This window comes from Hyperolius riggenbachi, chromosome 8 (assembly GCF_040937935.1).
Source record: "Hyperolius riggenbachi isolate aHypRig1 chromosome 8, aHypRig1.pri, whole genome shotgun sequence".
Classification (NCBI taxonomy): domain Eukaryota; kingdom Metazoa; phylum Chordata; class Amphibia; order Anura; family Hyperoliidae; genus Hyperolius; species Hyperolius riggenbachi.
Genome location: NC_090653.1, coordinates 41,238,797 through 41,254,161, shown reverse-complemented (window position 1 = coordinate 41,254,161; position 15,365 = coordinate 41,238,797). Strand labels below are relative to the sequence as shown.

Sequence of the window (15,365 nt, the reverse complement as noted above, 5' to 3'; positions counted from 1 at the left end):
TAAATAAAAAAAAAACTATTTCATGCAGGCAACTGAAAGTTGGCTGCATGAAAGCCCACTAGAGGGCGCTCCGGAGGCGATCTTCCGATCGCCTTCGGCGGCAAGAAATAACACGGAAGGCCGCAATGAGCGGCCCTCCGTGTTTCGCTTCCCTCGTCGCCATGGCGACGAGCGGAGTGACGTCATGGACATCAGCCGACGTCCTGACGTCAGCCGCCTCCGATCCAGCCCTTAGCGCTGGCCGGAACTGTTTGTTCCGGCTACGCTGGGCTCGGGCGGCTGGGGGGACCCTCTGTCGCCGCTGCACGCGGCGGATCGCCGCGCTGCAGCGGCGATCAGGCAGCACACGCGGCTGGCAAAGTGCCGGCTGCGTGTGCTGCTTTTTATTTGGTGGAAATCGGCCCAGCAGGGCCTGAGCGGCAGCCTCTGGCGGTGTTGGACGAGCTGAGCTCGTCCAGACCGCTCAGCAGGTTAAACATTTACAAACTAGATTGAATGTTTTGTTGCCTGTGCTTAGTGGCAGTCTATTAAGGGTCCCAGAGTTAGAAAAATAGTATTTTCTCTCTTCGCTCTCAGAAGTTGTATTTTGCCAGTGAAACTTTATGGCTGCAAATTACTTATCAGTGATGTTTACTGAATTCCCGACAAGCTACCGACAAGACAGAAGCTGTTACTTCCATGCCTAGAAATTAACTCTTTCAGGCAGCAAAATAAAACAGTCTGTTTATTAATATGTTTTATGCTTTGCACTGCACATATACATGTTAATCTCGTCATGTTGCCTTGGGTACACTTTAAAAAGGAACTTTAGTGAAAATAATGTAATAAAAAAGTGCTTAATTTTTACAATATTTATAAATGATTTAGTCAGTGTTTGCCCATTGTAAAATCTTTCCTCTCCCCAATTTATATTCTGACATTTATCATATGGTGACACTTTTACTGCTGGCAGGTGATGTCACTGGAAGGAGATGCTGCTTGCGTTTTTGGCAGTTGGAAACTGCAAACAGCTGTTCTTTTCCACCATGCAATAAGGCTCACAGATAAGAAAACTGTCAGGGCCATGGTCATGACCAGGGCCGGCCCTAGACTTTTTGCCGCCTGAGGCAAATTTAGGAGAGAGCTGCTGCCGCCGCCGCCGCCCCCCACCCCCCCCGCCCGTCCATGGGTGCGGGGGGGCCGGCCGCCGAGCCGGAAGGGTAGCGGGCAGGTCGGGGGTATTGGGCCTAGCGGTGGGGAGGGGGGTCGGACCCCCCCCCCCCCTCGTCTGGTTCCCCCGATCTGCGCTCCCCTCCAGCCTGTAATTAGGAAGCCGCTGCCCGATTGTAAGAGGCACGGGCGGGGAGGATTCACCTTATCCGCGTTCCATCGTGCGCTCCACTGACGTCACTTCCTGCATCGCCGTCCACTTACAATACAGTGGGCGGCGATGCAGGAAGTGACGTCAGTGGAGCGCTCGCTGGAACGCGGAAAAGGTGAGTCCTCCCCGCCCGTGCCTCTTACGATCTGGCAGCGGCTTCCTAATTACAGGCTGGAGGGGAGCGCAGATCGGGGGACCCAGGCGAGGGAGGCCCAATACCCCCGACCTGCCCGCTACCCCTCCGGCTCGGCAGCCCCCCCCCCCCCCGGGCGGGTGCTGCCCCTAGAAGTTTGCCGCCTGAGGCAAATGTTTCACCCCGCCTCATGAGTGGGCCGGCCCTGGTCATGACATCACACTGTGGGAGGGGTTTCACCACAATATCAGCCATACAGAGCCCCCCCGATGATCCGTTTGAGAAAAAGTAAAGATTTGTCATGGGAAAGGGGGTATCAGCTGCTGATTGGGATGAAGTTCAATTCTTGGTTACAGTTTCTCTTTAAGTTGTCCATACACTTACTAATTTCTCCAGCAGATTTGATCATTATTCTGAAATCTGCCCGACATCAATGTCGGCTTCCTGATTTTAGTAGATTTAAGTACATTTTAGTAGATTTCCGGCCAAAATCGATCAAAACTATTGCTCCAGACAGAAAGATCTCGCTCAAAGGGTATGGATGAGTGCGTGACTGTAGTTTTCAGGATAACCAACGAACCCCACCAGGTCTCTCCCCTCCAGGCCCGTGCAGCATGTTGTCATTGGTGAATACTCACCTGTCCACTAGCGAGCTCCTCCTGTGTGCTGTCTCCATCCATGCCAGAGCGCCAGTACCCTGTGACATGTACATTACATGGCTACAGACATGCCGCTGGGTCACAGGGAACAGACACACTGATGTGGATGGAGACAGGACAAAGGTGGATCTTGCCAACAGACAGGTGATTACACTCTGCTGACAACAGACTGCACAGCCTGGAGAAGCTCATTTTAGATGGATGGAGACCTGGGGTCCAGCAACTGGCCCTGCACGTTGGCTTCATAGATTTTTGTTAGATATCAAAGTGAAATCTATTAAAAAATGTACTTGCATTGTGTGGCAGTAACAGAGCCTGCTCTGATCAGATGAGAGGTAGATTTTACTGACTGTACTGGTGATACCGGGAGGTAAATAGTATTAGGTAGTCAAAAATGTTTTCCCATTTCAAGCAGGGCATGGTGATGGGTACACATGACATGTATAAACACACTGTGAGGGTGTGAAGATAGTTAAATGCTTCACTACACAATCATACCTCCAAACTTTTTGAGAAAAGAAAGAGGGACACTTTAGGACACACCCCTGCTACCCCTCTAATCACCTCCAATCACACCCCTAGTCCCTTATACCAGAAAGAATTCAGAAGGAAAAGAAAAAAAATGTAACGTTCAGACCACACTGGTCCTCTCTATCATCCTTAGTTCTCTTCCATTTTAACATTTAACAATAGGAAATACCTATCTATAGAGATCTACAGTGCTGCAGTGGGAGGAGGTGGGCTGCATCAGGTGATCTGCTGTGTGAAGGGGAGGGACCTCCCACTCTACTGGCAGTAGGGAGCCATTCCAGGGAGATTCTGAACAACGTTTTTTTTTGTTTTTTTTTTAACAGTGTTATGTGGCTTACTTACATAGGATGTTGTAGAGAGGTTAATTTTTGGGTCACAATATATCTGGTTGAAAGCCACATCTAGCTTAGGAGATATAGCAGGCCATTGGAAAGTGCTCGGGCATGCTGCAACACAGACCTGGAGAAAACAACAGCATTTCAGCAAAAGATAAAACTATTTCCTGGTAGGGCAGGACAAATAGAGGGGAAGAACGAGAGGCAAGAGAAGTGAGACAGGAAGCAGAACGTGAATGAGGGTGAGGGAGTGAGAAGTGGGACAGGAAGAAGAGAGCGTGAATGAGGGTGAGGGAGTGAGAAGTGGAACAGGAAGGAGAGCACGCATGAGGGTGAGGGAGTGAGAAGTGAGACAGGAAGCAGAACATGAATGAGGGTGAGGGAGTGAGAAGTGAGACAGGAAGCAGAACGTGAATGAGGGTGAGGGAGTGAGAAGTGAGACAGGAAGCAGAACGTGAATGAGGGTGAGAGAGTGAGAAGTGAGACAGGAAGGAGAGCGTGAATGACGGTGAGAAGTGAGACAGGAAGGAGAGCATCAATGAGGGTGAGGGAGTGAGAAGTGAGACAGGAAGAAGAGCATGAATGAGGGTGAGAGAGTGAGAAGTGAGACAAGAAGGAGAGAGTTAATGAGGGTGAGGGAGTGAGAAGTGGGACAGGAAGGAGAGCGTGACAGAGTGAGAAGTGGGACAGGAAGGAGAGCGTGACTGAGGGTGAGGGAGTGAGACAGGAAGGAGAGCGTGACTGAGGGTGAGGGAGTGGGGAATGGAGTGGGGGGTTGAGAGGAAGAGGGTGTCAAAGAAGGCAGGGGAGGCAGAGCAGGAGAGGGAGATAGATTATTTTAGAATGATTACCTGGGTGGTGGGACACTGCAGTCCATTCATTGAAGCTGCCAAAATGTTTGTGCCGGTGATACATTTCAGCAAGTCATAATAAAGCACATAAGGCTTGTCCCTGCGGGGGAAGAAGTGGATTTACCATGTACAATAACAGTATTAACAGAATACACAGTATATATGACAAACCGTAGTAATGTGTAGACCAACCCTCGGTAAATCAATACACGTATGAAGAAAAAGAAAACAAAAACACAGTGAGATTTTAACAACAGGCCTGTTGCAAGTCCATAACAGAAGGAGTTATAAAAATGTAGCTTTTAATTCTAAGCCTAAAACAGCCAGACGGTATAACAAACATCATAACAGTCCATGTGTCAGCATAGTCAATATTAGCTTGCGTTTCGCGGCTTTTCACCCAGCCGCTTCATCAGAGGCAAACCGTTGAAACTTCAGTAGCTGTGCCAAGAAGTATTTAAAAGACCTCTTTCGCGGGAAGCTTAAAATTTAAAATACATGTTAACATATACAAATAAGAAGTACGTTTCTTATGGAGTTAAATAAGCCATAAATTACTTTTCTCCTATGTTCCTGTCACTTGCAGTAAGTAGTAGAAATCTGACATTACCGACAGATTTTGGACCAGCCCATCTTCTCATAGGGGGTTCTCAGGGTTTTCTTTATTTTTAAAAGCACTTAGTGAATGGCAGTTGCTCCGTCCAACTGCCAAAAAAAGTGTGCAGCGAGCAGGGAGGCTGGCCAGCATCTTTGTTTGAATCTTTTTCAGGGAATGTCTTTATAATGAATGAAGGCCATGCTGAAAATCCCCCATGAAGAGATGGACTAACACAAAACCTGTCGGTAATGTCAGGCTTCTACTACTTACTGGAAGTGACAACAACATAGGAGAAAAGTAATTTATGGCTCATTTTACTCTGGAAGAAATGTACTTATTTGTATGTGTTTTAAATTTTAAGATTTTCGCGACCGTTCCTCTTTGAAAACAAAGCGTATGTGATCAGATATAGATCCACTGTTTCATATGCACCAAGCATCCTTTTCAAACGGTCAAGCCAATAATGTCAATGTATAACACAGACCAAAGTTGGTCACTGGGTTAGTATTAGGCAAAAAGCAACGTTTTTAAGTACGTGGCTGAAGTAACTGGGGACCAGCGGAGCACTGAAGGCTGAATACTCATTCCAGCCACGCCAAACATACAGAAGGGACACTCCGAGTGCTCAGATTCCTGCTTACCATCTGTTATGGACTTACTATGGGCCTATTAAGCCCTTCCCTTGTGTTTTTGTTTTTCTTTTTCTCCATGCAAGAATATGTACAGTATGTAGAAAAGTAGAGGGGTGGAGGGTCAGGGTCATGTAGAAGAGTAGAGGGGTGGAGGGTCAGGGTCATGTAGAAGAGTAGAGGGGTGGAGGGTCAGGGTCATGTAGAAGAGTAGAGGGGTGGAGGGTCAGGGTCATGTAGAAGAGTAGAGGGGTGGAGGGTCAGGGTCATGTAGAAGAGTAGAGGGGTGGAGGGTCAGGGTCATGTAGAAGAGTAGAGGGGTGGAGGGTCAGGGTCATGTAGAAGAGCAGAGGGGTGGAGGGTCAGGGTCATGTTGTAGAAGAGGAGAGGCGTAGAGGATGAGTGTATTGTAGAAGAGGAGCGGGGTGGAGGGTTAGGGTCATGTAGTAGAGGAGAGAGATGGAGGGTCAGTGTCATGTAGAAGAGTAGAGGGTGGAGGGTCAGGGTCATGTTGTAGAAGAGGAGAGGCGAAAAGGATCAAAGTCATGTAGAAGAGGAGAGGAGTGGACAATCAGTGTCTTGTAGAAGAGGAGAGGGGTGGACGATCAGGGTCATGCAGAAGAGTAGAGAGGTAGAGGGTCAGGGTCATGCCGAAGAGTAGAGGGGTGGAGGGTCAGGGTCATGCCGAAGAGTAGAGGGGTGGGGGTCAGGGTCATGCCGAAGAGTAGAGGGGTGGAGGGTCAGGGTCATGTCGAAGAGTAGAGGGGTGGAGGGTCAGGGTCATGCCGAAGAGTAGAGGGGTGGAGGGTCAGGGTCATATAGAGGAGGAGAGGGGTAGGAAGTCACAATCACAGGAGGAATACAGGAAATCAGGCTCATGTGGAGGAAAGGGATGGAGAGTCAGGATCATAATACGGACAAGGGAAAGGATGACAAGTTGGGGTAATGCAGAACATGAGATAAGTATTTGGAGCTGTACTGGAGAAAAGAAGGTAAATGAACAAGTAAAGTCAGTTTAACCCTTTAGCAGACAATTTATTTAGAGGCTTGCAAAAGCTGCAGGCCAATTTATTTTAGCACATTTATGAATTTGTTACATTTCCCTGCTTCTAATTAGTACTGCTGTAAAGTGTATTTATAGCCACGTGTCACTAGGGGGCAGTGTGAGACAATAACAGAGAGCTTCTGCTTTCAGTTTCTATATTTTCTGCTAGCAGAGAGACATCAAAGCATTCCAAGAATTTACAGCATGACGAGTTCTGTCGACTGAGATTAAAATCAGTGCATTTATCTCAAACGAGAGAAGTCTATTGAAGTTGCTAATGGGTTAAAGATGCCTTGATTGATTGAGGGATCACTGTGAAAAAGTTGGAGGAATCAGAATTTAACAATGTAACAAAAAGGTGAGAACCGACCAACCAGCACACAGAATAAACACTTACTTGTTTTCTCCGAACCCACAATAGAACCCAGTAGAGTTTCTAGGATAGATCACTTGGCGAGGGTCTCCATATAGCCATGCTAGAAAGAAACACATTTCAATTCAGGCAATATTTACCTATCACACACTGATAAAGTGACATTGAAGCGAAAAAACCCTATGATATAATGAGTAGTATGGCTATTTCATAGAATATTAGTAGCAAAGAAAAGAGTCTCATATTTTTATTTTGTTATATAGCTTTTTTTTATAGCATTGCCTCATTCTCTAATTTCTGCAGTTTACAAACTACACTGCATTTTAAACTATGAAACAGAGCAGAACTAATGACCCCTTCAACATTCCTGCAGGAAAAACCTTAAAGTGTACCAGAGCTTAGATAAAGTAAAAGCTTTACACCTAGGGCTTCCTCCAGCCCCATGCGCACAGATCACTCTCCCACGCCGCCATCCTCAGTCTTCTCCCTCTTTGGTAACGGGTCCCATAACTTCAGCCAGTCGTGGCCAGTTTGAGCAAGAAAAGTTCGCCCTCTACGTATCTCTCTGGCAGCCGCTGGAGAAATACGTAGAGGGCGGACTTCTCTTGCGCAGACTGGCCACGACTGGCTGAAATTATGGGACCCGACCCGTTACCAAAGAGGGAGAAGACTGAGGATGGCGGCGTGGGAGTGATCTGTGCGCATGGGGCTGGAGGAAGCCCCAGGCATGTATAAAGCTTTCAATTTATCCAAAGTGAACAAACAAGAAACAGGTCGAGATAAGTGCTTCAGAAAACAGAGCTATAGTCGACCAAGCTTGGTCGGAGAGCTCAGAGAAGCTTTTTTGCATAGATAACGGAAGTTTCTTAACTCTTTCTGTACTGGAAAACAATAGGAGACTCAAATCTGTGCTACCAGTGTTCTATTTCTTAGCTGTACTACGCATACAATTCATTATTTCATACGTTTATTTTCACCTCAGATTTCCTTTAAAGTAAATGGCTGAAATGACCATGTTTTACTGCATTTTAACCGCAGTTGCATTGCGCCTCTGTTTTCTGAACACGTTATGGGGTGAACCCATTTAGTCTAGTCCAATGGGTAGAGTTGGAATTCAGCTAATCAAGTTTTAATGCACGGATTGACCTTTTCAATATCTTCCTGTAGCTATTTTTTTTATCTCAAGTCACACAATGTAAACTTTCACCCTTACCCATGAGTGCCATGTAAGATCTTTCCTGCTCTACCAAAAACTTGTACTTTATCATTTCCCTCATCCCAGATTTTGTACAAGTTTGGTTTAACCAGTTCTAGCAGCAACGTAACTGGATGACCCACAGCAGAGATCTCGTATATTCTAGTCATGTCACGTCTTTAGATCGCCTTCATGCTCCACATTCCCACTGTAAGGTGTGGAGTGGCCAGTCACTTCTTTTACATCAACGAACAGGATCAAGTGGTCGGGACAAGTTTTGTGCTAGTACACAGGAAGCACAGCTGATTTAGAGGAAGTTCAATTGGTACACAGGAAGCACAGTTAGTCATACCTCCCAACTTTTTGAGATAAGAAAGAGGGACACTTAAGCCCCACCCCTGATCACGCCCCTAGTCACGCATACCATAAAGATTTCATAAGGCAAAATATGTTTTATAATTCAAACCACACTGGTCCTTTCTATCCTGGTTCATTTTCCTTCATATTAACATTTTAAAATGAGTAAAATATCAATTTAAAGAATGGAAATAAAGTTTAGAGTCAATCAAACACATTTTTAGTAGAGAAATATATATATTTACATAGGAAGAGGGACAAAGTCCTGAAAGAGGGACAAATGAGGAGGAAAGAGGGACAGGGCTCTCAAAGAGCAGTTAGTACATATGAAGTACAGTTTGGCAGGTAGGAAGCACCGTTGGTACATAGGAGAAACAGTTGGCAGGGAGTAAGCACAGTTGGCAGGGAGTAAGCACAGTTGGCAGGGAGTAAGCACAGTTGGCAGGGAGTAAGCACAGTTGGCAGGGAGTAAGCACAGTTGGCAGGGAGTAAGCACAGTTGGCAGGGAGTAAGCACAGTTGGCAGGGAGTAAGCACAGTTGGCAGGGAGTAAGCACAGTTGGCAGGGAGTAAGCACAGTTGGCAGGGAGTAAGCACAGTTAGCAGGGAGTAAGCACAGTTAGCAGGGAGTAAGCACAGTTAGCAGGGAGTAAGCACAGTTGGCAGGGAGTAAGCACAGTTAGCAGGGAGTAAGCACAGTTGGCAGGGAGTAAGCACAGTTAGCAGGGAGTAAGCACAGTTAGCAGAGAGTAAGCACAGTTGGCAGGGAGTAAGCACAGTTGGCAGGGAGTAAGCACAGTTAGCAGGGAGTAAGCACAGTTGGCAGGGAGAAAGCACAGTTAGCAGGGAGTAAGCACAGTTAGCAGAGAGTAAGCACAGTTAGCAGGGAGTAAACACAGTTAGCAGGGAGTAAGCACAGTTAGCAGAGAGTAAGCACAGTTGGCAGGGAGAAAGCACAGCTGGACATAGCAAGCATGGTTGGCAGGCAGAGCTGTAATATCTACAAGGCAACTTTAGGCAGCTGCCTAGGGCCTGGAGAGAGTCTTGGTAGATGTTAGCCACCACCAAATTTTACTAAAAAAGCCAGCTGACCATCAGCGAAAAACTGAACTGGACAAAAACTGCTATCTTGCCTAGTAGGGCGCCATCTCATCTTAATCCATTCTTGTTGGTAGGTAGGAAGCACAGTTGTAGAAAACAGTACATCTATGACAATCTTTCATTAATGGAATTTTGACATCACACTCTACTAGGAAACTGATCTAAAAGTGAAGTATAGCTTGTTCGGGATAACAATCTGTTTCTTTGTGTTTGTATTACTTTCTTAGCAGTACAGAGTTCCAGGAACAGTGCTGGCGGGGCAGGCTGCCTTATCTGCTGCCTTAGCTCATAAGGAACACTGGTACAAAATGTCACGACAACAGTATGTTTGAAGAATAATTCCATAGCTGCGGCGGCCCATTGTAACAAAGCCTTAATATTTCCATGTTTTCCTGAAACCTGCGACTCCAGGAGAGTGGGGTACTCATGTAGGTAACCGCCTGCCCAGGATCACTGTCATCTCTGGGCATCTGTGCCTCTAATGTTGTTGCTTGAATTCAGGATATCAAATTCTGAACACCCAAATTCTACTAAACACCAAACTTCAGCACCATTCGGGACCGAACAAGCAGACAGGGCCAGGTGGAGGTCACGTACTCGCGCTTCACAATACTGTGATGCTTCCTTTTTCCAAAGACGGGTATTCAGAATCTGATATCTCAAAACAGCAACACTTTCAGTATGACTTACTGAACACAGGAAGCTGCGCAGGTACGTTTAAAGTAAACCTGTAAAACAATCTCTCCTACGGGGTGGATCCTAAAGAGTCTTTCCCCGTCCTTCTCTGAACCCTCCCACTGCTTGGCCCCCCAAAAAGTGGCCTCCTCATGCATGCGCGATAGCGCCGTGCTACTCAGGCTCCATCAGTAATAGCCGAGCCCAGGGTCTGTGCTACCACGCAAGCGCAGACATTTCACACCAACACGGTGGTATGGACGCAATCCAACCCGGCCTTTTCCGGATAAAGCTGAGTGGGGCGGAGATACTGCACCTGTGTGAGCTGCCAACATACATCGACAAGTTCTTTTTCAGGGGCCTCTTCTGGATCCAGAGGCTTCCCCCTGCCGAGGTAAGTACCCCATAGGTGCACTTTTTTTTCCTTACAGGTATACTTTGAATAAGATAAAGATAGACAAGGCACCTGCCCTAGATGGCATCCTCCCCTGGGTATTAAAGGAGTTGAGTTCAGTTATTAATGAGCCACTTTATTTTATTTTCTGTGATTCTCTTTTATGTGGGTCAGTTCCCAATGTCTTTATGTTTTCCCCTTAAAAAATTCAGAACCAGGCAGCTAGCTATAGACCTGCAAGCTTAACATCGGTTGTGTGTAAATTGTTTAAAGGTATCCTAAGAGATGCAATAAAAAAATTATGTAGCACATATTAATCTTATTTCAGTTCGACAGCATGGATTTACTAAAGGCAGGTCCTGTCTCACCAACATGCTCAGCTTTTATGAAGTGGTGAATGAAAATTTAGATTTTGGGAACGCAATAGATGTAAAATTCTTGGACTTTGCAAAGGCTTTTGACACTGTTCCCCACAATAGTCTGGCGCAGAAGCTGAGGATACAGGGACTACCAAGAGAAAATGTCTGTATGTAGATAGAGAACTGGTTAAAGAGAAACTCCAACCAAGAATTTAACTTTATCCCAATCAGTAGCGGATACCCCCTTTTACATGAGAAATTTATTGCTTTTCACAAACAGACCATCAGGGGGCGCTGTATGACTGATATTGTGGTGAAACTCCTCCCACAAGAAGCTCTGAGGACCGCGGTGCTCCTGGCAGTTTCCTGTCTGTGAACCTTGTTACATTGTGGGAAATAGCTGTTTACAGCTGTCTCCAACGGCCAAAACAGCATGCAGCAGCTACATCACCTGCCAGCAGTAAAAATGTCATCATGTAATAAATGTCAGAATGTAAATCTGGGAAAGGAAAGCTTTTACAATGAGCAAACACTGACTAAATCATTTATACATAATTATTGTATAACTGAAGCACTTTCTTTAGAGGAACTGCAGTGAAAATAACGTAACGAAAAAAGTGCTTCATTTTTACAATAATTATGTATAAATGATTTAGTCAGTGTTTGCCCATTGTAAAATATTTCCTCTCGATGATTTATAGTCTGAAATTTATCACATGGCAACATTTTTTACTTCTGGCAGGTGATCTCTGTGGAAGGAGATGCTGCTTTTTTGGCAGTTGCAAACAGCTGTTATTTCCCACAATGCAACAAGGCTCACACAGTGTGATGTCAGTACCTAGGTGTTGACATCACACTGTGGGAGGGGTTTCACTACAACATCAGCCATACAGAGTCCCCTGATGATCCGTTTGAGAAAAAGTAATAATTTCTCATTGGAAAGGGGGTATCAGCTACTGACTGGGATGAAGTTCGATCCTTGCTAGTTCTGGATCCGAGATGAAAAACTAACTCTAACAAGTAACTTGTCTATATATCTTATCTAAAGTTTAGATAGTTTACACAGCAAATCTGTCTGCATACTGCTTTAATAGAATAGGATTATTTCTTCCTGTGATACAATGACAGCAGCCATGTTGTTTGTAAACATTACACAGAGGCAGGCTTATCTGCACCATCAGCACTCAGACTGAAAAAAAACCTAATCTTCTCTCCTCCCCTCTGCCTCTGAAATCTCTGGCTAGTAATACCTCCCACTCCTCCTGCCCATACTGAGCTCCCATGAGCCCTTGCTACTGCCAAGGCTCTCTGAAAACTGTGGGTGTGGCTTATTTAGTTTATAGGGAATTAGAGTATTAAAACAAAAACAAAAAAGTATTTGGCTTGAGGAATGCCCTGTAAAACTATAGGAAAGGAACACAATTATGCAATGAGTAAAAGTTCATCTCGGATCCACTTTAAGGCATAGGAGGCAAAGAGTGGTGGTAAAAAGGAACATACTAAAAATAGGAAACAGTGGAGTCCCACAAGGGTCAGTACTTGGTCCAATTCTTTTCAATGTATTTATTCATAATTTAATAACTGGAATATAGAGTAATGTAGCCATCTTCACCTTCACAGATAATAAAAAATTATGCAGAATTATCAACACTAAGAAACTCTGTCATTTTAGCTCAATCACAGACCTCGGAAGCATTGGACCAGAGATTCTCTGATGCAAAAAATAACTAATAAAATGCTCCTCAAAAATCGGAAAAATGGAAACTGGCATTGGCGGAAATGGGAATTTCCGACCATCCCTAGTATGGGATACACTTTTGAAACTCACCTGTTCCAAACATGAATGATGTATGGCAGGTATGGGGATCCCATTGCTGCATTCCACAGAAGTCTCTCTCTTCCTGGAAAGGCTGCTTTGCATACATCCTCCTTGGACTGTTGCCCGAAATCTCCCTGTCGCTCCTCCTCAGCTCATATCACAATAGATTTCCATCACAATTCCGCAGTCATCGTGTCACATGATCGGAAAGTACATTGTGCGGTTGGCACAGCACAAACATCTCAGTCTGCCAGTGTGGAGTGGCTGCCAGGAACAGCTAATCATATTTGCTCTTCTAATCTAACCTACACCCAGCGAGATGGAGAGATCTCTCCATCCCTATTACAAGAACTTAGCTCCAGAAATGAGGTGGAAAAAAATAGCACCACTGACTGTACACAAAGTCATTTTTACTAAACATATCATGAACATCACAATAGTCAAATCAATTAAAAGTCAATCATGGTCCCTGAAGCCCCTGGAGTAGCGTCTTACCTGCTCCCGCGGGCACGCTTCAATCCGTGGTCCATGCTCAAAGTCTTCATTAGGGACGCTCGTTCTGATTCTGCAGAAATGCTATTACCGCATTTCCGATTGGAAATTGCATTTACGCATCAGAATTCAGAAATCGGTAATACAAGTGCGGTAGTGGGATTTTTGCGGAAATCGCAGAAATTTCTGCGGAAAATTCCGCTGACTAACTGATTTTCTCAAGAACCATAAGGTCTTTTCGAAATATTTGTCTTTCCTCTTGTTCCCACTCTTCTGCTTAACATACCCTGAAAATGTGGCGTTTCGAGCTCCTACGGGGGCTTTGCTATTAACCGTAAGTCGGCGGCTATTGACTGTAATGTAAAATACGGAAAATCCGCATTACCGATATGTGGTATGCCGCCGACTTCAGAGGTTAATAGCAAAGCCCCCTTAGGAGCTAGAAACGCCACATTTTCAGGGTATGTTAAAGCGGATCCGAGATGAAAAACTAACTATAACAAGTAACTTGTCTATATATCTTATCTAAAGTTTAGATAGTTTATACAACAAATCTAGCTGCAAACAGCTTTAATAGAACATGATTATTTCTTCTTGTGATACAATTACAGCAGCCATGTTGTTTGTAAATATTACACAGAGGCAGGCTCATCTTCATCTTGAGCAAAAAAAACGAATCCCCCCTCCTCCTCTGAAATCTCTGGCTAGTAATACCTCCCCCTCCTCCTGCCCAGACTGAGCTCCCATGAGCCCTTGCTACTGTCCGAAAATGCCAAGGTTCTCTGAAAACCTGTGGGCGTGGCTTGTTTAGTTTATAGGGCAGGGGTTTCAAACTCAATTTACCTGGGGGCCGCAGGAGGCAAAGTCAGGATGAGGTTGGGAATAAGGAATTTCACAATCACGGCGCATCGCCGCCTCTGCCCGCCCCTCTCACTCTTCCTTCACAGAGAGGGGCGAGGAGAGGCAGCGATTGACGTCAGGAGGGGCAGAGCTTTCAGCTTCAGCTCTGCCCCTTGCAGGAAATGGCGGCGGATTGCCCCCCGGGCAATTTGGGGGCTCTGCAGCCCTCGTTTAGCGGCGGGGATGCGGCGGATTACTTGGGAGCACTGAAGCGAACTATAAGGAAGCTTTTGCCGGCGAGGGCCACAAATTTTTGTATCGAGGGCCGCAAATGGCCCGCGGGCCGTGAGTTTGAGACCCCTGTTATAGGGAATTAGAGTATTAAAACAAAAACAAAAAAGTATTTGGCTTGAGGAATGCCCTATAAAACTATAGGAAAGGAAATGTGTAAAAGTTCATCTCGGATCCACTTCAAGCAGAAGAGTGGGAACAAGAGGAACACACTTTTTTTCAAAAAGACCTTATAGTTTTTGTGAAAATCAATGTTAAAGTCGGCGGAAATTTTCTGCGAAAACCTGCATCGGATTGCGGAAATCGGTAGCGGAATCAGTAGCAGTAATCGGCAATGGTGGAAAGCGGATTTTCCATGGAAGCGGAAATGGGCAATTCCGAGCATCTTCATCCAGCGCTGGCTGCATATTCTCTGTGACCCTCGTCATTGTACTATATAATAACAGGTCACAGGTCACAGAGGTGAGGCGCCTCTGTGAGGATGAAGACTGGAGTGCAAAGATCTATGTACTGAAAGAGAAGAGCAGCCCACTGGGACAGGTGAGATGCTACTCCACCAAGACTCAGCAGGGGCCTCAGGGGGCACAGTTAAAGAGGAACTCCAGTGAAAATAATGTATAAAAAATTGCTTCATTTTTAGAATAATTATGTATAAATGATTTAGTCAGTGTTTGCTCATCGTAAAATCTTTCCTCCCCCTGATTTACATTGTGACATTTATCACATGGTGACACTTTTACAGCTGGCAGGTGATGTCAGTGGAAGGAGATGCTGCTTGCTTTTTTGGCAGTTGTAAACAGCTATTTCCCACAATGCAACGAGGTTCACAGACAGGAAACTGCCAGGACCATGGTCCTCAGAGTTTCCTGTGGGAGGGGTTTACCACAATATCAGCCATACAGAGCGCCCTGATGATCCGTTTGAGAAAAGGAATCGATTTCTCATGTAAAAGGGGGAATCAGCTACTGATTGGGATGAAGTTCAATTCATGTTCACAGTTTCTCTTTAAGTTGGGTGGTGATCGGAATGGAGGGGGGGCAGCACTGGCCCTGATCCCTGGATAATGTGACGGCTGGGGGTGGGCACTGCAGGACTCTGAGGTGTGCATAAGTTACTTGTTTTGTGGCATCGATGTCTGATCATAATGGCATGGAATCTGGCAAAGATCGAATTTTGGCCAAAATTAATCAAAGCAATTGATCCATCCAGCTTACTGGAAATAGAACAGTGACATCAATGCAGAATAACTGGCCTCAGGGTCAGGGAATTGGGTGGATTGCATGACGTGGCTTTATAACCAGTACAAACACAAATATACCTTGTTTGACT

General features: G+C 45.5%; 1 protein-coding gene across 1 annotated transcript in view; it reads right to left on the bottom strand.

The window, feature by feature from the left end:
• The window catches only part of SLC44A4 (solute carrier family 44 member 4), a 146,850-nt gene that overhangs the window by 55,797 nt on the left and 75,688 nt on the right, over window positions 1-15,365 (bottom strand). The window contains exons 4-6 of the mRNA XM_068250284.1: window positions 6,539-6,617; window positions 3,870-3,969; window positions 3,026-3,142 (exon numbers count right to left, since the gene is read on the bottom strand). Coding sequence (XP_068106385.1) covers window positions 3,026-3,142; window positions 3,870-3,969; window positions 6,539-6,617 — 296 coding nt within the window. The remainder of the gene's footprint in view (window positions 1-3,025; window positions 3,143-3,869; window positions 3,970-6,538; window positions 6,618-15,365) is intronic.